The sequence below is a fragment of the Rhinolophus sinicus genome, chromosome 3 (assembly GCF_057876585.1).
Source record: "Rhinolophus sinicus isolate RSI-liver-muscle chromosome 3, RSI-T2T, whole genome shotgun sequence".
Classification (NCBI taxonomy): Eukaryota; Metazoa; Chordata; class Mammalia; order Chiroptera; family Rhinolophidae; genus Rhinolophus; species Rhinolophus sinicus.
Genome location: NC_142503.1, coordinates 199,836,369 through 199,858,946, shown reverse-complemented (window position 1 = coordinate 199,858,946; position 22,578 = coordinate 199,836,369). Strand labels below are relative to the sequence as shown.

At 50.1% G+C, this 22,578-nt stretch overlaps 1 protein-coding gene across 1 annotated transcript in view; it reads right to left on the bottom strand.

The window, feature by feature from the left end:
• Positions 1–14,632: 14,632 nt before the first annotated feature.
• Positions 14,633–22,578, bottom strand: part of RCOR1 (REST corepressor 1) — a 119,560-nt gene continuing 111,614 nt past the window's right edge. The window contains exons 11-12 of the mRNA XM_074326894.2: positions 21,837–22,066; positions 14,633–18,783 (exon numbers count right to left, since the gene is read on the bottom strand). Coding sequence (XP_074182995.1) covers positions 18,742–18,783; positions 21,837–22,066 — 272 coding nt within the window. The 3' untranslated portion in view covers positions 14,633–18,741. The remainder of the gene's footprint in view (positions 18,784–21,836; positions 22,067–22,578) is intronic.

The window sequence follows — 22,578 nt, the reverse complement described above, 5'->3', positions numbered from 1 at the left end:
CCAGGCACACAGCCTGGCCCACGAGAAGCCCCTTGCACTGCCAAGCAGCCTGCAGGCACAGGCGCAGGCACAGTCCCCACGCTTCAGCCCCCGGCTGGGTTTGGGGAGTGAAGAGACAGGATGGAGAGTGGAGGAGAGGGAGGCATGGGAAAGCAGCACCCACCTGCCCACAGACGCACGTTGGATCCCCCCTGAAGGCCCTGCTCCCCTCACTCTGGCATTGGGACAGCCGGCCAATGCTGGTGCTAGAGCTGGCACACCACGGTCCCACAGCCACGGGCCTCTCTCTGCCCAGGCCTGCCCGCTATGGTCAGGCCAACAGCCCTTCCCCACCTTGCCTGACCTGTCGAAGACGTGAGCGGACCCCGGGCCAGCTCTGCCCTCCGAGCACAGCATGTATGCTTTTGTGCTGCCATGAAGCATCTGTTTGGGGCAAAGGACAGAGGGATGGGCAGGTGCCCCTCTCTCGAGGACCCTTGGCTCCAGTTTGTTGTGACTGTTCACCTGGTACTTCCGTCCCCAGCGCACAGGAAGCCCTAATAGGCGGTGGCTGGTAGGAACCAAAGGCCTCTCCCCACAGTGTCGCGCTCAGCCAGCCTCAGGGGGTCCCTGCTCTCACCCTCTGTCCTGCCCAGATTTGCCCCTGGCCACCCCAGTGGCTCGAGGACACAGGCAGGCACAGCAGGGGCTGGCTCTAGGCAGCCTCTGGGACTTCTGCCACCGCAGAACTTCTGAAGAGCCACGGTCTGCCCCATCCTCAAGACATGCTCCTCCGGTGGGAAACACCTTTGCAGCCGACTCCTGGGGCAGGTCTAGCCCACCGCTCTCCAGACTCACCTGCTGCACAGGAGAGATCGGGCGGAAGGAGGGCGTCTGGAGCAGTCCCCGGGTGAGGTCCACCCCCGTCCACTGAAGCCTCCACCTGTCCAGGGAACAGACCCCACTCCTGCGGCACTCTGCCCGCCTAGAACACAGGCTGCAAAGGCAGAAGACAGAGGGGTCCTCGGGGACGCACAGTGCGGGAGGGCAGCTCACGTTTCCCCAATGGCTCTTCCCCTCAGAGTCCAGGGATCGCCACCCCAGTTGATGTCCCTTGGGAATGGACTGAAGACCAGGACCAAGACTTGCTCACAGACTTCTCCTGGGCCAAGCTGAAGGGCACAGGGATCCCCTTCCCCGTGCCCACCCCTGGGTCCCCCAAAATGACTTTTGGGGACTTTGTACCCCAGGCCTGCCAGGAGCTCCTGGGCTCCCCTCTCTATACCCCTATGTGCATGCGTCCTCCATCACTTCACAGTTAACCCTGGAGCCAGGGTCTCAATGGGTCCACCCTCAGCCAGGCAGCCCCTTGGGGCCTGTGGTCAAGGCATGGGCCTCACTTCACCTGCCCTGGGAAGCCCTTGAGGGCCGGCCCAGGGAATGGGGTGTGAACAGGCATCTCCCACCAAAATGTGCTTGGCAGAGGGGCCCTGCCCTGTCTCACCACTGCCTGGGCCAACAGAGAGGACCCTTCCAGAGCCACCCCTACCCAGACACAGGCATGAGGGGTGAAGCCGGCAGCCCTTGGTTCTGCCAACTCCTTCCCCCAGACCGCTAGTCCCAACCAGGCTTTTCCTGCGGTGACTCCAGGTGGCCCTGAGTGCTGGGGTCACGCCTGCTGCTCCCCTCCCAGCCATTGCTAAAGCTGTTGCCCACCCCCCACCCCCGCCCCAGACACCCTCATCTCCCACCTAGCCATCTCCAGCCAGCCTTGGAGATCTAGGGGTTTCCGCCCCGACCAGTGGGGGTCTCCTTTCTCCCAAGCCCTAGGGCACTGACAGCTGCAGAGATGGAGGTGCCTTGGAGGCCTGGAGAGGCCCCCGTCCTGACAGGTACTGAGCAGCAGGAAGGGCGTCCTGCCAGCAGACCCTCCAGATCACAGGCCCAGGGTAACCTGGGCCTGGGTTCAAATCCTGCCTGTGTCCCTTCCTTGCTGTACCATTTGGAACAAGTCCCTAAATTCTCCAAACCCCCATCTTGTCAGCAAATGGGAGACACCCCTGCTGGGACGCTGACACTGTGTGAGATCACTTACATGAGTAGCTGTGCAGGCTGAGACAGGCTTAGGAAAGGCCAGAGCAGGCACGGGAGAAGCCAGGGGCCGTGGAGTCCATGTGGCGAGGTGTCAGGGCCCGGGGCAGTGGTCCAGCTCGTGTCCAGCCTCAGTGGTGGGGCGGGGAGGCAGCCTGCAGCGTCTGCACCCAGAAGCCAAGGCAGCGAGTGGGGTCCTCTTGGCAGTGGCTCTCGGTTGCGATGTGGGGCCTGTTGCTGGCAGCGGGGCCCCTGACTGGTTCTCATGCCCTCAGGTTCTTCTGAGTTCTGTATAATTTACTTATTCATCTGCCTGTTCTATCAGTACTATGACAGGAGTGTGTAAATCTCCAACTGCAATTATGGGTTTGTCTCCTCCCTCTAGCTCTGTCAGATTCTGCTTGATGTGTTTTGAAACTGATTCGGTGCATGCCCATTTGTAATTGTTATGTCTTCCTGATGAACTGACCCTTTATCACCAGGAAATGTCCCTCCTTGTCTCTAATGATACGCTTTGCCTTAAAGCCTATTTCGTGTGACAGTGATATCACCCTCCAGCTTTCCTGGGCTTACTGTTGTTGCAAGTTTTATCTTTCTCCACACTTTTCCTTACAACCAACTGTGTCTGCGTGTGTAGAGTGTCTTCTATAGAGAGCATAGAGCTGGATCTTGCTTTTTAATCTAGTATAATAATATTTACCTTTTATTTGGAGTTTTAATTCCATCTACATAGACGTTTGTTTGCAGTTAAGTTAGATTTAGATCTGCCATTTTGCTATTGGTTTTGTCGCCTCTCTTTTGGTTCCTGGGTTCCTGCCTTCTTTGATGTTAAAATAATAGCATTTTAGAATTCCCTAATTTTCTTATGGGATTTCCAGCTATGTCTCTGCATATGTTGTTTATCAGTGGTTGCTCCAGAGACTGAAATTATCCATTTAACTTATCCCAGTCTATGGAGAATTAGGATGCACTACAGGTGAGAAAGAGGGGCCGGCCCGGTGGCTCAGGTGGTTAGAGCTCCGTGCTCCTGACTCCGAAGGCTGCTGGTTCGATTCCCACATGGGCCAGTGGGCTCTCAACCACAAGGTTGCCAGTTCAATTCCTCGAGTCCCGCAAGGGATGGTGGGCTGTGCCGCCTGCAACTAGCAACGGCAATGGGACCTGGAGCTGAGCTGCGCCCTCCACAACTAAGATTGAAAGGACAACAACTTGACTTGGAAAAAAGTCCTGGAAGTACACACTGTTCCCCAATAAAGAACTGTTCCCCTTCCCCAATAAAATCTTTGGGGAAAAAAACAAAAACAGAAAGATACTGCCATCCACCCCGTCCTTAGCAGGACTGCTGTGATCTGCATGACATTTGTTATAAACACAACAATGTTGTTATTTTTGCTTTAAACAGTAACACCTTTTAAGGAAATTAAGAGAAGTAGCAGTAAACGTACAGCATGCCTGTTTATTGCCTCAGTGCCAAATCTGCCCTTCTTCGCCCTGCTCCGTGAAGCTGGAGCTGGCCCACAGAGCTATTTCTGCCCGCTGGAGCAATGCTAGCGTTTGTCCATAGAGGGCACTAGAGGGCCACTGCCAGGCCAGAACCCAGCCGCAGCTTCTCTTCCTGGCTCCTGGGTGCTTCTGTCCATCCATGAAAACAGCTGCCAGCAGCTTGCACGAGGCCCACTGGCGCTCATCCTCCAACAAGTGTCTTGGCTAGCCAGTCTGTCCCTTCCGAGGAACCAGCTTCAGCCAGCACCTACTGTCAAGTGTCATCATCACTGCTGGGCTGCATGTTCCATAGGCCTAAAGCTCAACCTGTGAAGACCTCTCCCTTCTAAGGTTCTTAGTTTATTTCCCTGAGCACTAGATATACCCGCTGCTTTCTGCATTTGCTAGTCCTGCAATCCTTAAAGTTCTTGTTTGCCCATTTTAGTAACTAACCATCTCACTAATTTATCATTCTGTTAAAATATCCCTGTTTGAATGAGAGTGGTTTCTGTCTTCTGACTGAACCTTGAACACAGCTAGCCTTTTACCCACATACTTACCACTTCCACTGCTACCCATTCCTGCCCATGCATCCGCACATCTGAGGTGGCCTCTGGAGTCACTTCCCTTTACCATAAACAACCAGCTTTAGCATTTCTTATAGTGAAGATCCGCTTGGGACAAATTCTTTCAAGTTTTGTTTATAGCAAATGTCCTTACTTTGCCATCATTGTGAAAACCTTGCTGGAGATTGAGTTCTTGTTTGGTGGTTTTCGATTTGAGCACTTTGAATATGACGCCAAAGTTTTCTATCTTCTGTTGTTTCTGCAGAGAAGTCAGCTGTTAGTAGTGAGTGACCCCCTCTATATAACCTGTTCTTTTCTCACTGCCTGCAAGATCTTTCTCTTTGGCTTTCAGCAGTTGGGCTATGATGTTCTTAGTAGTGGTTTCCATTGTTTTTATCCTGCTTTGGGTTCACTGATATTCTTGGATCTGTAATGTAACGTTTTCCACAAAATTTGGGGTGGTTTCTGATATTTCTTCAAATGTATTTCCTGTCCCTTTCTCCACTCCCTCTCCTTCTGAGATAATTACATATATGTTGGCTGCTTCATATTGTCCCACATATCTCAGGCTCTGTTCATTTTCTCCACTTTTTGAATTGTTTAGTTCTTACTGCTCTATCTTGAAGTTCACCAATTCTTCTGCCACCTCTAATCTGCTATTCAAACCATCTAAGACAAACACAAAATTTTCATTTTAGTTTTCATACTGTTGAGCTCTAGAAATTCCACTTAACACTTTAAGTTTCTTTTGAGTTTCCTTATCTGTTCACTCATTAAAATAATTATCCCTTAATTATTAACAAATATACATGTGTTTTGAAGTCATTGCTAAACCCAACATTTGGGTCCACTTGGAGCCAATTTTTAGTCTTTTTCCTGCTTATGAATCATACCTTCCTGATTTTTTGCATGTCCACTAATTTTTTTTTTTTTATTATTATTGGGGAAAGGGAACAGTGTGTACTTCCAGGCCTTTTTTCCAAGTCAAGTTGTTGTCCTTTCAGTCTTAGTTGTGGAAGGCGCAGCTCAGCTCCAGGTCCAGTTGCCGTTTCTAGTTGCAGGGGGTGCAGCCCACCATCCCTTGCGGGAGTTGAACCAGAAACCTTGTGGTTGAGAGCCCACTGGCCCATGCGGGAACCGAACCGGCAGCCTTCGGAGTTAGAAGCACGGAGCTCCAACCGCCTGCGTCACCGGGCCAGCCATGTCTACTAATTTTTTATTGAATACTGGATATTTTAATGACTCTGGGCAGTTCACCTGCCTGTATTCAAACTACGAATTCTGTCTTCCACCAGGTGCAGCAGCTCTGCCTAGTCTCTTCAGCTCCTGGCTGCAGCTCTTGTTACTCTGCTTCCCTGGGGGGTGCTCCCCTCTGCCTGGACAACAGGGCAGCCAGTTGAGGGTTTCCGTAAACTTTATACTTAGGTCATTCTCTCTGGGGTTCCCTTGCTTCTGAAAATCCTCTCCTAACTTCACAGCTTCTTTGCCAGAATCTGTTTACATACAGTTGACCCTTAAACAACATGGGAATTAGGGGCACCCCATCCCACGCAGTTGAAAACCACAGGCAACTTTTGACTCCCCAAACCTACCATGTTTCCCCCAAAATAAGACTTAGCCGGACAATCAGCTCTAATGTGTCTTTTGGAGCAAAACTTAATATAAGACCGGGTCTTTTTTATTATAAGTAATAAATATATATTTATTATTTATTTTACTATAACTAATAAATATATAGACCTGGTCTTATTTTACTATAAGACCCAGTCTTACAGTAAATATAAGACCCGGTCTTGTTTTACTATAAGTAATACATATATATTTATTACTTATTTTAGTATAAGTAATAAATATATAATAATAAAATATATTACTTATAGTAATATAAGACTGGGTTTTATATTAAGTTTTGCTCCAAAAGACACATTAGAACTGATGGTCCGTCTAATTCTTATTTTGGGGGAAACAAGGTAACTACAGTGGTTCCCCAGTATCCATGGGGGATTGGTTCTGGGACCCCCCCATGGCAAAATCTGTGGAATGGTGCCAAACAGTATATAGTCAGCTGTCTGCATCCAAGGATTCCCAACCTTGGATTGAAAAGCTATTTTTAATCCGTGGTTGGTTGGATCCACAGATGCAAAACCCAGGGATATGAAGGCCAACTGTGCATTTATTGAAAAAAATCCGCATGTAAGTGGACCCATGCGGTCCAAACCCATGTTGACCAAGATACTCTGATACCTCAAGCCAGTGAGGCTTCAGCTTTCTTCCACCCAAGCTGTACATAGTTGGGGAAGGTGTTGGTCGTTTAAATCCCCTGGGTGTTATTTCAGTTAAGTAGGAGGGGCTTGCAGCAATGGCGAGGGTCTGCAAAGACTGCCTGCCTCTGTGTTTGCATCTCCCTGATCTGAAGCAGTAATCAGCAGTCAGGACACATGTCCCAACACTTGGAGGACAAGGGCCTTGTTCCCACAGGCTGTGTGCAAGCTGCTCCTAGAACGGGCACATGGCTGAATGCCGTGGGCTGGCTGGTTGCTATTATGCGATGAGCTGAAATTGATGGTGCGTAATCATACGTTATTGTCCCAGACTTGCCCTGGAAGTTGCAAGTCTTCAATGGAGTCCAGAGTTCCAAAATAGTTACATCAAAGATTCTTCCAGTGCAGTTGCTGTCTGAGCTGGGAGACAGATCTCTGCTGCTTCCTGGTCTGCCATCTTCCCAGAATCCTCTCCAAGGTGCAGGTTCTCATGCTCAGGTTGTTGGCAGGTTCCAGTTCAGCTTCTACCACCAAGTTCTGTCAACCTTCCACCTGATGGCTTTAGCAGCTCTTGATGACCTATGACTAGATCCATGATTTCCTACGGGGCTGTGAATTGGTAGTTTTCTAGCTCTGTCCTATTCTTCTGCATGCATTAGCTGGAATTCTTCTGTAAGGAATTTTTGCTCCCGATGATTTGATTGTCCTGAAATAGTTTAGGTAGGAAAGTTGGACATATGTCCGATATCCTCTAGTCTCTAGTCACGTTTTATTATTATGAACTTTTGGCTCTTTATACTTGCTGTGTTTCATTCAATCAGACACTGGTTTTGATGGCACATTTGTCCATGTGACACCAGTGACAGGCCTTTTATATTGGCTTCCAAGCGCTTTAGACAAAACTCCATCCGTCTGTATGCTTTTCTTTAGTCTCTGGCACAAGATTTCCCGGCTCCTCTGTCCACTTCCTGCCATATCTGAAACCAGCCTCTCCTCCAAAGATCCCCGGCTCCTTTTCTAGGAAATGGCATTGAGGCCACTATCTGGGCTTGAGGCAGGGATGTAGGGAAGGGCAGGCCCACACGCTAGCCTCCGCCATGCTGCACTGGCCAGGGACTTGCCCGCCTCTGCCCTGGAACCACTCACTAGCTAAATCCATCACGCACGAGAACGGGCTCACGGTGGATCACGACCCTGACAGGCCAGGCTGTCTCTTGAAGTCAAAGCGAGGCTTCCTGGGCCCCACAGGGAAGGAGGCTCTGCTGAGATGGGACGAGGCGCAGGGTTACCTGCTGGCCCATCCTAGCATGCCAGGCCTTATGTCTGTGCCAGCCTCACCAACAAATCTGGTTGGGGTTCTCTTGCTTGCATGGATGTTTCCATGCGTGTCCCCCTGGAATTCATGCTCTTTAATGGGGCAGGCTCCTAGTGTCCTGCTGTCACTCTCCCGGTGCTACCTTGCAAGACCCAATAAATACTGCTGACAACCCAACGAATCCAAGTACTATTCCTTCACCAGGAGCCTGGCGACCTGAACGACCTGCCAGAGTTCACACCACAGGCCGGGCTGGGAAGCGGGCTCGGGCTGGCTGCCTGAGGCCGCCCCAGCCCCACTGGCCACCCTAAGGGTTGTGCTGGCCGCAGGCACTTTGCCCAGACAGGCCTGCAGGGACATCGGTCCTACGGGCTGCTCCCAGAAAGACTGGGAACATCCCCCAGCCCTGTCCTGCCCTGCACCCCATTCCCAGTTTAGCTGATGTGGGAGGCAGGAGGGTCCATACCTGTCATTTAGTCAGGGAAGCAAGTGGATGGCCATGTCCTCAGCAAGGCATCCAAAGAAACAGGAAATATACCCCCTCTTTTCCGGGCGGAAGAAGTACTGAGGATTAAGAAGCTTGTTTAAGGTCCCAGTGACCAGGAGCAGAGAACAAGCACCCGGTTTCCAGCCAGGCACGCTTTGGCTCCAGAGCTGGGAAATGCCCCAGGCAGGCTGGAACAGGCAGGCATGGAGAGAGGGGCGACGGAATGGGGGAGGGTGGGGATCTCCTTTCAACTCCGAATCTCCTTAATGAAAAAGGAAGGCACCCAAGTGACAGGACCCACGTTTCTCAGTTTGGAAGGCCGTGGACAGAGCCGCTGCCAGGGAAGCCCCAGCAGCCACCTCCACCCCCAATAAACATGCTCAGTGCACTGAGCTGGAGTCCTGCGGCTTGTCCCAGGGATCTCGGAGGACAGTCGCAAGGCGCTGTGAGTTTCTCTACAGTGAAGTGTCATACTGGGACTCTGGACGGTCAGGCCCGGAGAGGCGACGGTGGCGGCTGAGCCAGCCTTGGAGGCAGGCAGGGAATCCCGCTCTTCTCTCCACCAGCCTGCAGTTTCCTCCAAAGAGGAACATGTGACTTGCCTGAGAGCTGGGGATCCAATTAGCACCCCAGGCATCACAAGTCCGAGTGTCCGGCCCTGTCCCGCAGGCTGAACCTTCTCACAAATTCCCGGTCCTACTTGTCTGCAGGGCCTCGGTTGTCTCTGCTGGGTGAGCCTACCTTGGACAATCCCCAACCCAGTGGCTTAAAACAGCAGCCATGTTATTTGTTTCCGATCCTATGGCTTCATCTGCACAGTTCTTCTGCGGGCTCCTGGCAGCTCCCTTAAGGCTGGATGGCCTCACTCATAGGTCTGGTAGGTGCTGGCTGTCAGCCAGGCTGTCTCTAGGAGGTTGCCCCAAGCTTCTCTGTGGGGTGGCCGGGTTCTCAGCAGCAAGAGAAGCCAAACCTTCATGCCTGTGTCCTGTGAGCAAGCCCAGAGTTAGGCAGGTGACAAGAGAAGGCACAGCTGTGGGAGTGGCGTGAGGAGAGGACTAAAAGCAGGAAGGCCACCCAGCAGTGGCCCTTGGGCCCAACGGGGACGTGGGGGCTGCTCACGGCAGGTGGCTGTGGGGGGCTCGGGGTGCGCCCGGCCTCAGTCCACTCACCACCACGAGATCCAGTGTGGGGCTCTTTTGCAAGGCCAGCCTGCCCTCATAGCTGGGTAACTTTAAGCAAGGCACTCAGCTCTGCCCGGTTCCCTCCTCTGGAAAGTGGGGGCCGCCTTTTTAAAAGCACAGTTGTCCCAGGACTCAGAACAGGAATGGCGAGAGCCTGTTAGTGTTAGGTGTCTGAACAGTGGGTATAGGAGGACAATGGCCGTTAGCTTTACTAGTGAACACAGTAATTATAGGTACTGTGTGTGCAAGTCACAAGCGAACGCACACATACTTAATCCGTACCGAGAGTCGGCCACCAAGGCCGCGTGAAGACCACTGGTTTCGGGTAAGATGGCAGAAGTGAGGGTTCCGGGAGAGCCAAGGATCTGTGTGGATAGCTCAGCTCCGACCCTGCCCCACAGCAGACGCCAGCGACACGCACATGACTGAGATTGTCTGAGAATGGAAGGCTCAGCCATTGATCAGGCAGCTGGGCCAGACGCACGTATCTCCACCGACCAGCCCGGGGACAGCTGCCACCCTGACATGGGTATCACCCTGGCTTGACAGATGAGGAAACGGGGTGACGGAGACCACGGCGGGCTTCCTCACAGCGAGGTCCCGAGCACATCCGCGTCTGGGCAGAGCCTGCCACTTCTCGCCCTGAACCTGGCATTTTCTAGTTGTCAAACTTGGGCAAGACTCTTCTCCAGGTCTCAGCTTCCTCTTCTATAAAACAGGGATGACAGTCCCTGCCTGGACGGTTGCTATGAGCATTAAATCGATGAAAGAGTGTTTGGTCACTAATTAGAGGGTGAGGCAATCTTCAATAAGTTAAGCAGGTATCACTAAAAAACAATTAATTTGCCCCACGTGATTAGCCACAGTAGACTTACTTAGTGCTCGGTTTACTTTCCAATCAATCAAGTGCCATGAGCCATTATGTGCACCATAACTTTGTCACAGAGTGTCTGCAGAGGACATGGAGGCCCGTCTGGCACAGCTTGTCCTCCGGCCGAATGCTGGCATCAGGTTAGAACCCCAGGCGCCCACCCAGACCCGAGGCCGAGGATTCCTCATGCCAACCAGAGCTGGAATCACATGCGGCTGTTCAGCCTGCCTCCTGGCATCCAGTTCTCAAACCCTACGCCCCTGCTGCCAACAGGGTCAGTCCAGACAATGGGCTGTGCTCGTCTCCCTCCCCTTTCATCTGCAGGAGAATGTGGCTTCTCGGAGTCTTCTGAGCAGCAAGGAACACTCACTAGGCATATGCCATGGGAAGGAAAGCAGGCTGGTACACAGATCACCAAAGAACCATATGACATTTTAACATGCTCCGCTAGGTGGTGAGGAAATAGCCCTGACAAGACTGCAAGGGGGGGGGGGCGGCTTGTCCCACGTAAACCACGGGGTCTGCTGGAACACCCTGGGCTAGTGGTCACTCGGTCAACTGTCACCTCCTCCGGGACGCCGTCCCCAAAACTGCCGACGCAGGGTGCCCCTTTCCCCTTCTTAGTTCTGAAAACCACCACTGGCCCAGGTCTCAGCAGGGAGATACCTGTGCAGCCTGTCCAGCTGGGAACATGGCACATGGGCTCATAGCAGTCAGGCAACTCCCCATTGAGGAGGAGGGACAGTGACGCCTGGGAGGTGGAGAACCTGAAAACCAGAACCCACAGAACACTCTCCAACCTCACTCCAATGGGCATCACCAGATCTTTACCTCAAATTCCCTTTTTTCACAGAACTCCGGCTGTGAATAACTACACAACAGACAGCTCAGGAAATAAGAGCCCAGAGCACCCATGTCTGGGCTCGTCGGTCTCTGGGTGCCCTGCAATTGGCAGCTGTGGTCCCACACCTTGGGTGTCGTGCACAGGCCTTTCTCCCTCAAGCACAGGGGCCGTGGGGCATTTATTTTTCCTCCTCAATATACCCAATCTCCCCATTCCTTTACCAGGCACTTACGTGCCTCTGATGGTGAGTTCTGCGGACCAAGATAAATGTAAGTCTTGACCTCAAGGACTTGACCGAGTGGACTGAAAGTTTATAAAATACCTCAGATCAAAATGTTTAATTACCAGTGTGGGGAAGGGTGTTAAGGCACCAAGTTGCCGCATTCATGGCAGACGAGAGGAAAAACTGGCACAACCTCCCTGGAATACAGTGGCATGTACCAGTGTATAAATGAAGTTTGTGACCCAGAAAGTCCAATCCTAGATATTTATTTTGTAACACACTTGCATGGAGGCAAAATGACACAGGTTGTTTCCAGTCCGCTGATACTACAGATGATACTTCAGTGTGGCCGTCACTCGACGGTTTAAATAAATCCGAGTCACGGTGAGGAGCCAGCCATGAAGCCAATGCAAAGGAGTGAAGCCACTTTGTGTGTGTGTGTGCTGATGTCCAGACTTTCGGTGTGTCAAGACCAGAGCATGGCACTAGGACGGAAAAACAATTGTGTGTAAATGTGCACGTGAGCATACACACTTGCACACATGTTGACTCTCGAGGGATGTGCAAGGCACTGGTGACAATGGCTGCCCATGGAGGGGACTGGATGGTAGAGGACAGGGATGGAAACTTACATTTCACTGCATGCCTTTCATTCCAAGTACCTTGGTTACCTATGTAAGAGAATAATAGAAGTTTTAAATCATTTCTTCACAGTATGGTACGAAGAAGTGCGAGGATCAAGTGGTAGAAACCCTGAGAATTACTCCCTCTGCTGAAGGCAGGGGGCAGGGGGCACTACTGACCAGCACTTTAGAGACAGCGGCACATCCAAGCCTTGGGGACAGCGCCAAGCAGACGGGGAAGGCCTCGCGGCAGAGAAAAGCACCTGAAAATGTCCCTGAAGTAGGGATGTTATAGGGCTTAAGACAGAATGAAGGGCTGCGTGTTTTCCCCGAAGACAAGCAGAGCTTCTTAAGCAGGAAAGGGCCCTGACTGTGGTTGGGGGGCTGGGGAGTGAGTGAAAAGAAGAAATGTGGGGGACAAGATGAGTTAGGGACAACAGTTGAATTCAGGTGAACGGCAAGGACTGGAACTGTCACTGGCAGCTGTGATGGAGGGAAGGGACGTGAGAATTTCAGAGCTGGGTGATGTCGGCGCTTCCAGTTGGCGCCCAGATACACAGCAAGGCAGACAACATAGAGAAGGGCGGGGGAAGAGGCTTTAGTCTTGGACATGTCATTTTGAGGACACAGGAGCGGAGCTTGGCTGAGCTCAGGGCCGGGGCCCTGAGGGGTGAGAGCTGTCAGGCCCAGGTGTCAACAGCAGACCAGATGAGGTGGTGAGATGGTCCAAGGAGGGGGTGGTTGCTTCAAGGCCTGCCACTGAGCCCCTGCTTGGGGGTTGGTGGGAAAGCGTACTGGGGGACTGTCCTGGGCGGCTGGTTCCATCCAGTCCAGGACCAGAGTCAGGGTCACCCAGGAGCTTGTCCAGGCCCCAGTGACCCCCCACACAGGAGGCAGCTGCACATAAGCGTCATCTTCGATCCACTGACAAGGAACGCAATTGGGCCACTTGGAACGTTCCATGCATCTCTTACTTCCCAGAGCCAGCCCCTTGCTGGTACTGGGACTGGAGGCTACAGAGAACGGGAGTTGCAAGCCTCGTCTCAGTACCATCCACACGCAAGACGGAGGAAGCCGCGAAAAACTGAGACCCTAAGTACGGTTGTTGTCACTCCCTTCCCTGCCACACCGTTGGTAGGTGCTCTCAAGAACTCTCCCCTCGACAGAGGTTACCAGGGCGATGACAGGCCTGGTGGGGGACGGAAGTTCTTCTCACCGCGATGTGTTTGTTGTCTTGGCGGAGATTCTACCAGAAAGCGGAGCCTGTGCTGAGGGGTTGTGGGTGGTTTGATTCTGAGAGTGATCCCGCGGAACAGGAATGGGATCAGGAACAGTGAGACAGGGACAGTAAACTGAGATACGGCGCATTTTCCGTTGGTCACCACTGTGGGCCCAGAGGTGAAGCCCTGCAGACCTGCCTCCGAACAGACGGCCTGTCTGCTGCACTGGGGACCCACCCCACACCTGCACCTGTCCCCCTTGGCCAGGCTGAGCTCTCACCCGCAAAAGAAATGCTGTCAGTTACACTGGCCTGAAGCTGGGGCTGTTGCAAGGGCCAAGGTTATGTGAGATGTGACACAAGAGGTGACCTGTGCTCTCCTTTTCCCCGATGTGGAGACCTACAACCCGTCACCTATCCCTCCCATCTCGTGGCCGAGGCCAGTTCCCTCCACTTCCTGCCCTTAGCTGTCGCTACCCTTCCAGGTGTGTGGGGGCCAGGCCTCCACAGCCCGTCTGGCGCCCCCCAGCAGATGTCCAGTAGCACCAGCAGTGGGCTGCTCTGAGCCTTGCCCCTACTCACCCCCAGCCCTGCCTGCACTTCCTTTTGGCTTGCCTTCTTCCTCCGTCTCCTGGCAGGAAAGCCGGGGGTTCCCCCATTCTACACCACGAGTCACCTCCACAGATCACATGGGTTTCTGAGCCGCTGCCCTCCTCTCCCAGGTTCCACCCTCGGGGCCCTGTGCACCTGGCACTCGCCCGGGCCGCTCGGTGCTGTACCCGAGGCAGCCGTTCATGTCTCCTCCAGGAGAGGACCTCTGAGAAGTGTCATGTAAACACCCTCCCTCAACACCACGCAAAGTGACGCACGCAGAGGGCCCCAAATGTGTCTTTTAAATGCTGTCTTGAGGCAACGCTGGACTGGGGAATCAGGTTTTCACGGTACTTTTCTAACGAAACCCACATTCCAACTAAAGAAGGAAAGACGCTGAGCTGGCCAGTGGCTGCCAAGTGTTCTTCACGGGACTCAGAAGTGCTGAGATCAGCGCTGGGTCCACTCTTGGCCAACCAGAGGTGACACAGGTGGGGGTCTTGCCTCCTCACTGCCAGTCCAGGGGCTGTGCAGAGGCCAGCAGCCAGGTGTCAAAGCCTGGTCAACTGAAAAGAGAAAAACCACTAATGGGAAAACATTGCTCTCACCGAAACTGTCACCTAAATTATCGCAAACATTCTGAACTCATCCACCTCACTTTGATCCCAACCATAAGACTATCGTACATAAAGAAGAATATAGTTCAGGTAGAGAGAACTAAAGACTAAAAGCAAAAGGCATCCCTGACTGTTCCTACATAGTGCAGTTCTGGGGAACTTAATACATTCAGGAACCCCAGGGTTCAATGCGATAGGCAAGGAAAACCCCACTCTGTACTGGGGTAGGTGCTGCTTTATGGAGAGTGCAGGTGGCGGTGCAGAAAATGGTTTTGTTTCATATTTTATTACGTCAACGGCTTGAAAAGTTTTATTTAACTTCAGCAAATATTGGAAATAGAAAAATGAATTCTGCAGAATTTCACAAATAAATGTTCCAATCTCCACTAACAAATGTTATCATCCAATGGCTAAGCAATTATAATGCTATGAACATTCACCATAATGAATGTGCTGAAATAGAAAACAGGCAAAAGAGACATTAAAATATTACTTACAACAGCATTATTACAACGTATTTTCTTTAAAATCCCAATGTGGATTTTATCACTTCAAAAGATATACAGCATTTCCGTTATATTTGCAAACTTAACCTTATACATCTTTTAAAATCTTGAAAAAGTTTTAAGCAATCTAAAAAGCACTCAGCAAAGCCAAAGTCTACGTAATGGAACACGACGCCCTCCAGCGTAAGTTCCGGTTCTGGGAGAAGGCGACTGTAAACAGTCCTTATCCTACAACATGCATAGACTACACGGACCTTCCTTCTGAATTGGAACGTTACTGCAATTGTGCTTCACTACACGTAGGAAAAGCTGCAGAGATCCAGGCGTGGCAGAAAGTGTTTGTTTTTGAACATTGTACAAGATCACTAGAGTCTGATTAGCTAGCTAACTACCTTGAGTCAACTTGAGGCAAAGTTTCACTCGATATTAAAAGCTTGAGTCCTGGGTCACTAGATTTAGAAACAGGCTAAACAAGAGAGAAAATGAGACTCTCGACTAAGTTGGCTCCATCTTTCCTTTGCTCACATAAGCAGGGATCCATCCAGTTAGTGTAAAGCACTGCTTGGCTTGTTTTTGGTGTGCAATTATACCAATAGTACATCTGATATTTAGAAAGACAAAAATAGGGCATCGTTGAAATTTAAAGTGACAATGAGCACACTTATAGTGGTGTGTGATATTTGAGGAAACTTTATATACACAGAAAAACTGCTTAATTAGTCCGCCATAGTCAAGCTGTGAAACTCAACTATTTTTTTCGTTTTTTGATTAGAGGTTTGTGACCATCAAAGGGTCTTATAGGTTAAAAAACTATCAAAAAGCATTTTGAGGAACTGGTGTCTCGGTCGGCACAAATACACCGAGACAGCGCAGTAGGCACGGGACCCTACCGCCCGGCTCCCGCTGCCACGGCCCAGCCATGCCCCGCCCTCCGCTGACGTCAGCACAGCCGCCGCGGGGCTGCTTCCGGTTGAAAGAGCTACATTACAGAACTGACCACTGTTTCAGACCAGTCAACACAATATTCAAGTAACAAGGTGTTTAAATGGATACGTGAAAAAATTTTAACCTAACACTTTACACATCTACATAAAATTAAATAAAACAAACTTAATGCATATGCAATGCAATTTATATCTTTTAGGATTTCTAAACTAAAACTATCATTTGTTTCAATGGTACTATAATTTGCACAATAACTTAGGAGAAATTTTCCACAAAAATATATATATAATTATGACATTCACATTGATAATTTTTAAGAAGACAAAGCTTAAGTGAACATTGCATCCGAAGCAGTTGTCACGTGGACCTTTACACGTCCAAACACGACCTGCTGACGCACCGAAGTCTTGATATGTTAAAAAGGGGCTGCACATAAATAAGACCAAACCACTTAGCTTTTAAAGCTACGTGATTTCTTGCATTTACAACATCATTGCAAAGACAGTGTAATGAAACAGTTTAAAACACAGTGCTATCTTATCCGTGAAACTACAATGAAGGCAGTCAGGCAAAGACAACCCTCTTTTTCCCTTCTGGCAAATGGAAACAACATGCCCCTTCCCTTGGAGAGAAAGCCCAAACCCAGCTGCTGCGATCTCGACAATACCGGCACAGTGATTCTTCAGGACAGGAGGCCACTCAGGGCCAGGAACCACCTAAGGGCTGGTGCCCAATACAGAGGCCTGGCACTGCTGGCATATCCGTCATGCTACATAAGACCTAGCCTCATGCTTTCAAGCACTGCCAGAAGGGACCAATTCTTAAGGAAAATAGCCTGGGCGAGAAGAGGGGAACAGCCCTACTTGCAGAGTGAGAAACCCATCGCAGCAAACTGCTGACTGCTTCCAGTAAGAGGATGGAGCCTGTGAGCAGCAGCAAGGAGAAACTGAAGCTTCTGTTCACGCCTTGTGTCCCCTTAACGAGATGTGCAAAACTTATGCCACCTCCTCCCTGGGGCCTTTCCTGCCACTTTCCAATTACACAGCAGGCTTATGATACAAACAAACAACTCTGCAGCATTCCTAGTGTTCTTTTGCCCCCGTCCAGGCAGGGGTGGGGAGCTGTGACCGCCCCGCTGTGACTTGTCCTTCACATGCTGTCCCCTGACCCCCGACTACAGACTCCCAGCCCAGGGACAAGATGATAAAAGTTGGGAAAGTCCCATTTCACAGCCCCCGCTTTGAACGACCCTTCTCCAGATTTCTAAAAGAAAAAGTACAATTCCAAACCATCTACCTTCCTAGTTCTCTTCCTAGAATCAGACTTTAAAAAAAAAAAAAAAAAAAGGCAAGGTGCTTGGGAGTCAGAACACATACATTTTAATTGCATATTTTAAACTCTTAAGAATTCTGTTTATGCCACCTTAAAGCATCTGCATTCTTTACTTTTTGGTATTGAAAGCGGTAAAAATATTTAAATGATGCAAAAAACAAGAACAAAAATGCTCCTTCGCATCTTTAGTGCAGGCTGAACTGACCGTGGGAAGGGGCAGGGAGTTCAAATGCAGCTCGACAGGCTCCCTCAGCCCCTCCGCAGGTCCACGGCCAGGCAAGAGAATAAAAGGGATTCTGGAAGCCTCAGGACATTTATCGGAAGTTTTCACTTGTGCCAGTCCAACCAAAAGGCAATACATACCACTTTGTAGATTGTTTCTTTTCATCTTGTTCTCACTAGAACCAATAAACTGACCACTTCTCTGTCCTGTACTATATGAAGAGAGAGAGGATGGTGTTTATGTGGTCGCATCAGTACATGAAGGACACAAAAGGACATGTAGCGTGACATATAAAAGGCCAGGCATACCGAGAGGATGGGGAACAAACAACGTGCAGTTGTATAAAACCATCACCAGCAACTCTAATACCCTTTGCTGAGCTAATGTAACATTTCAAATCTGCACTCTTCAGATCTGCAGCGAGTTCTCCCATCTCCCACTCTCAGTGATGTCATCTTTGGCAAGCAATAAACTTTAAAGAAGAAGTAAGACACTAAAACAAAAAAAGGATTCATAACATGGTTGCCAAAAGGAGAAGGCACCAATTCCAAATGTACAAGCACCAGGTACAGTAGTGGTATGGACCAAAGCTCTTGGAGCTGGGTGGTGAGGGGGTCAGGAGAAGACAGGGCGGCACCCATCCTGATTACAATGCTGAGAATTGAAGGCAGAAAGTGTTGAGGTCCACGTTCCTTTTAAGCTACAGTGTCCAAGGAGAGTTGCTGCGAATGAGCTTCCTACCAAGTGGGAAAGGAGAAGGAGAGACTTAAGCCAACTACACTTAGAAACCATAATTAGACCCTCTATTCAGGGAAATGTGAGTTGAATGAGGAGGTTTGGCACGATAAAGGTTATAATGCAGTCTGCCAAGGTACTGTGATTCCCAAAGAAGCATGATATCACTTAGGTGGATGCCTCAGGAAAGAACAAGAGAAACTTTCTAGAAGGCCAACAGGGTCACAGTTACTGTGAAAATTACATTATGCACAAAGTAGAAATTGCAGGCCATGCAGGAGCAGAGTCGTGCCTTCCGAGTCGACTACCTGTTCTGAAGCTGCTGACGGGAAGAGCTGCCATTGATGGGGCTCAGGAGCTCCGACTGGGAGGCGGTCCCCAGAGTCACAGGAGGCGTGCAGGCCAGGAGGCTGCCCCTGCACTTAGGCAGAGTGTGAGATGCAGTGGAGCTCTCTGAGACGTGGCGCCAACATGGAGGAACGAGCAAAGAATTAAGGCAGATGTAGCACAGGACTGGAAGTGTATGCCTTTTTGGTAATAGCTGCTTGTCCACAGAGCTGTGATGCAGATGGCTAGGTGATGTCTTGTAATACCTGATATCCTGGGTAACACACTTGTCCATACCAAGTACTGGAGGCTACCAGAGTTTCTCAGGAGGCAGAGGCATATCTGACGTCAAGAACAGAAGCAGCCTGAGGAGGGGCAGAAGAAAAACAGAGCAGGTCAACCACACAAACAGCGTATTCCGGTGTCCTGCACGAGGGAGAGGGCGCCGGCCTACGGGCCTGCCCATGCACGCTCCACTCCTAAGGGCAGGGCCTCAGGAGGTGGCTGCCCCGAGGCCGGCGCCCGGCAGCAGGCAGCATGGCAGGATGTCTTGGGCTCAAGTCCTGACTCTGCCACTTTCTAGCTGTGCACCCAGGGAACAGCCATCATTCCCGCTGGAGCTCCTCTTCCTCATCTGAAGAATATACACAGTAACGACGTCTACTTCACAGGATTCAAGAAAACCCCTGAAAAGGACAGTAAGCACAGTGCTTGGCAGAGTCCTGCTCAGGGATGTGGGCACTGGCTGGAGGGGCTGCATGGCACCCACCCCAGCCAACAAACAGGGACACAGGCTGCCTCGGGTCCCGAAGGTTGCAGGCTCTTCCAGGGCATTTCAGACCCAAACCTACAGGACACTCGTGCCTCGGTGCTCACTGCGCCCCTCCTGTGCCGGGCTGCTGACAAACAACTTGGATAGCAATCCGGAACCTGGGAAAGGCTACTCTCCCGGTGAAGTTAGTTTATTAGAACTGCTGTCAGACAAACCAGAGACTCCTCCCCACTAGCAGTCACTGAGCCATTCTCTAATTTAAAGTAACAATCTTAAACCTTATCTCTAACCTGTCATTTTTAGCATCGCTCCATGCCCTTTCTGACCCCACAGGCTTCCCTCCCTTCTTAGCCCTCATGTTACAGCAGGTCCTCGATGTGGTTTCCTTATAAGGTAGATGAGATGCCTGGGCACTGAGCTCTGCTTCATGCCAATGAGCCTACGATAAAACTGGTTTCGCTCTGCATGGCTTCGCTTAATGTTGCAGAACCTATCTGCGACACTCAGTGAGGGTTCCCTGTCCCAGGACCTGTAGCAATTCTGATGCCTTCCTCCCTATTTGTGCTGCATAAGACACAAAATCTGAGGGCAGAGGGGCAGGCAGGACACCAGCGACCTTCCTTAGCTGCTGGATGCCACGAAATAAGCGCAAGGCAGAATTCCAAGGACACCAAGTTCTGAGCACGGACTGCAGTCAGCATTGTAACAAGTTCCTTCAGGCCTCGGTAGACAGAAAAGCAGCTGCAAATGGAGAACGGAAACCCAGGGTGATGGAGTGAAGGGCTTGTGCTATAAGAAGCAGAAAGAGACTAAAGAGAAAAGGAAATACAGGCATGTGTGTGAAAATCAGTGTGTGTGACAGCGAGTGTGTGTGAGAACGTGTGTGTGTGGTGTTTTACATGACCAAAGGGGTGAAAAATTTTAAAGGAAATAGAAAGATTACACATCAAAGAGAAGCTGGATAAGATTCTTCTAGAAGACCAGGTTGGGCAAGCAGACATCTGGAAGACCTGCTGCTTGCTGGGAGGTCGAGTGATGGATGGACCAACCAGCTCCACCAGAGAGGAAGAGAGGGAATTACATGGGTATTTTGATGTCAAATCAACACGGGAAGTGGACCATTGAGGATGGACTAAAAAAGAAAAAAAACTGACTTATGGAAGTCAGGCAGTAAATGAACCAGGCAAAAGAAAACTACACGTGTGCACAAGAACTGACATCCTGGTGGTTAAATTCACTATCACCTTGCTTGTGCCAACCCGGAGGGCTCCGGTTCTGGTTAAATCTGCAGAGAGCAGAGAGCCAGTTGCCTATTATTTCTGCTTCCTGGGACTGAGGCTGGGAATCTCCACATGGAAGATGGCTTTTTTCTTGCAAATTCTCATGCGCCTTTCCTAGTAACCTCATCTTTTCAGTGCTTCCTAAATCGAGTCCAGGACTTCAGGAAGTTAATTTGTTGTGAAAGGTAACAGCAATTAGCACTGGGACAAAAACCACTGCCAGAAGGTAAAAGCACCTTCATTTTTTTGTTCAGGTGCTACGCAGGCTGGGCCATACACAGGTGTGACTCGGGACCCACTCACACTTGGCAATATTATACACTTCGTACACTTACTCAAGATTTTCTGGTGGAAAGCTCTAAGGAGTCCATTCTAACAAAATCAGTATGTTTTAACACTCTTCTGACAAATGGGCCGTGGGGTACTGCGTGGACGACCAACGTCATGATCTCAGGGTACCCTCTTCCTGATAAGGCACCCCCACTCAGGTCAAGAGGGGGCCTCTGGGCTACTGCGATAGCCAGGCTCTTTCAAGGACAGTAGACAATGGAAAATAGGTAATTTCAAATCACTCCTGCACGGTTGTTGGAAGACTAGTGAGAAAGTGACTTTCCTTGTAAAGCTAAATTAATCCTTAAGTTACCATGGCAGTGAACAAACTCAAATGTGAAGTGACTGGCAATGAACTCTTACCCTGCCCAGCCCCCCTCTCCTCCTCTGTGGGACTGAGAGGTAAATACGGAGCAGGGCAGGCCAGGCTAGTTGGGGAAATGGCCACCCTGTCACAGGAAGCAGGGAGGCAGCAGATGGGTCCCTGTAGCCTCAATAATTTTCCAGCCTAGGCTCTGCGACTAGCTGATGACTCAGTGCCACTACCCTGGAGATGACTTGCATGTCATCACTGTCCCAGACGTCCCAGCCAAGCACGGGGCCTAGCACTGTCCCAGTTAGTCCAACAGCACCCAAGCCTGGGCGGGCTGTGCAGCAGGCAGACCCACTGGTAATCTCATTAAATTCACAACGAGATGACAACGTATTTGACATAACTGAGCTCTACTGACACTCCTCAAGGCACTTCCAACTTCTGGTTTACTGTATTTAAAGAAACACTGGTAATGTGGAATATTCTGTGGCTAGAGGACGGAATGAGAAATTAGTCCAGGAATTCAACTGTGAATAACACACACAGTGACCAAAAATTGAGTGACTCCAACATACACATTATTATGGTATTTACAGGTAAAAGTCAAGTTACTGACATAGCTAAAACCTAAAACCATTTCTGCAGCAGAAAAAGGTCATCAATGAAACTACTTGGACCACTGAGCACGAATCCGGCACAGAAGAGCTCGTGTTTCAGACTTACCTCATCTTCCTCTTCAGGAATCTTGACAGAATTCTCTGGGGACTTCACAGGTTTCTGGTTACTGGGCCCATTGGTCTCTTCTTTCCCATGTTCTGCCTCCCATTCTTGTAAAACTTCATCTATGTTGAAGCGGCGTCGATAATTTACAAAAAAGTTTTTCACTTGTACCACTGATTTGTTCCCAATCACATCTGAGATTGCCTGAAAGTCTCGGCCATATTTCCTGATGGCTAAGGATGTAAGAGAACAGTTTTGTTTTTTTTCAATACAAGAGAAAAACATTAAAAAAAAACAAACCACAATTGAGACTTGCCCATATCCAGATAACAAAACACACAGGCTTTTAATAGCAGGCCCTACGTTTGTGCACTATATCAGTGGAGAAAGTACTGAAGTTTAGATATAGTCCATAGATGACTGACCAAAGTTGTTCAGTATGACCCAGAAATCTGTACCTTGCCATCACGTCACATGAGAACTGAAGTCACCTAGCAATTACTGTATGGTTGTGGATGTTATGCATTCACCTTTCCAGGGTCCCCAGGACTAGAACACCCCCAACCTTAAAACCCCAACACTCAGTCTGCTTCTTTTGGGGTTTTGTACTTCCTGACTATTCAGAACCCAACGTGTAGCTATCAGAATGAAGTACTCACGCCTTTAGAAACTGAAGCCTGCACACTGATTTTTACGACTTGTGAAATACGGAAAGGAAAGGAGTAAAGCCCAGAGGGAATGTGGC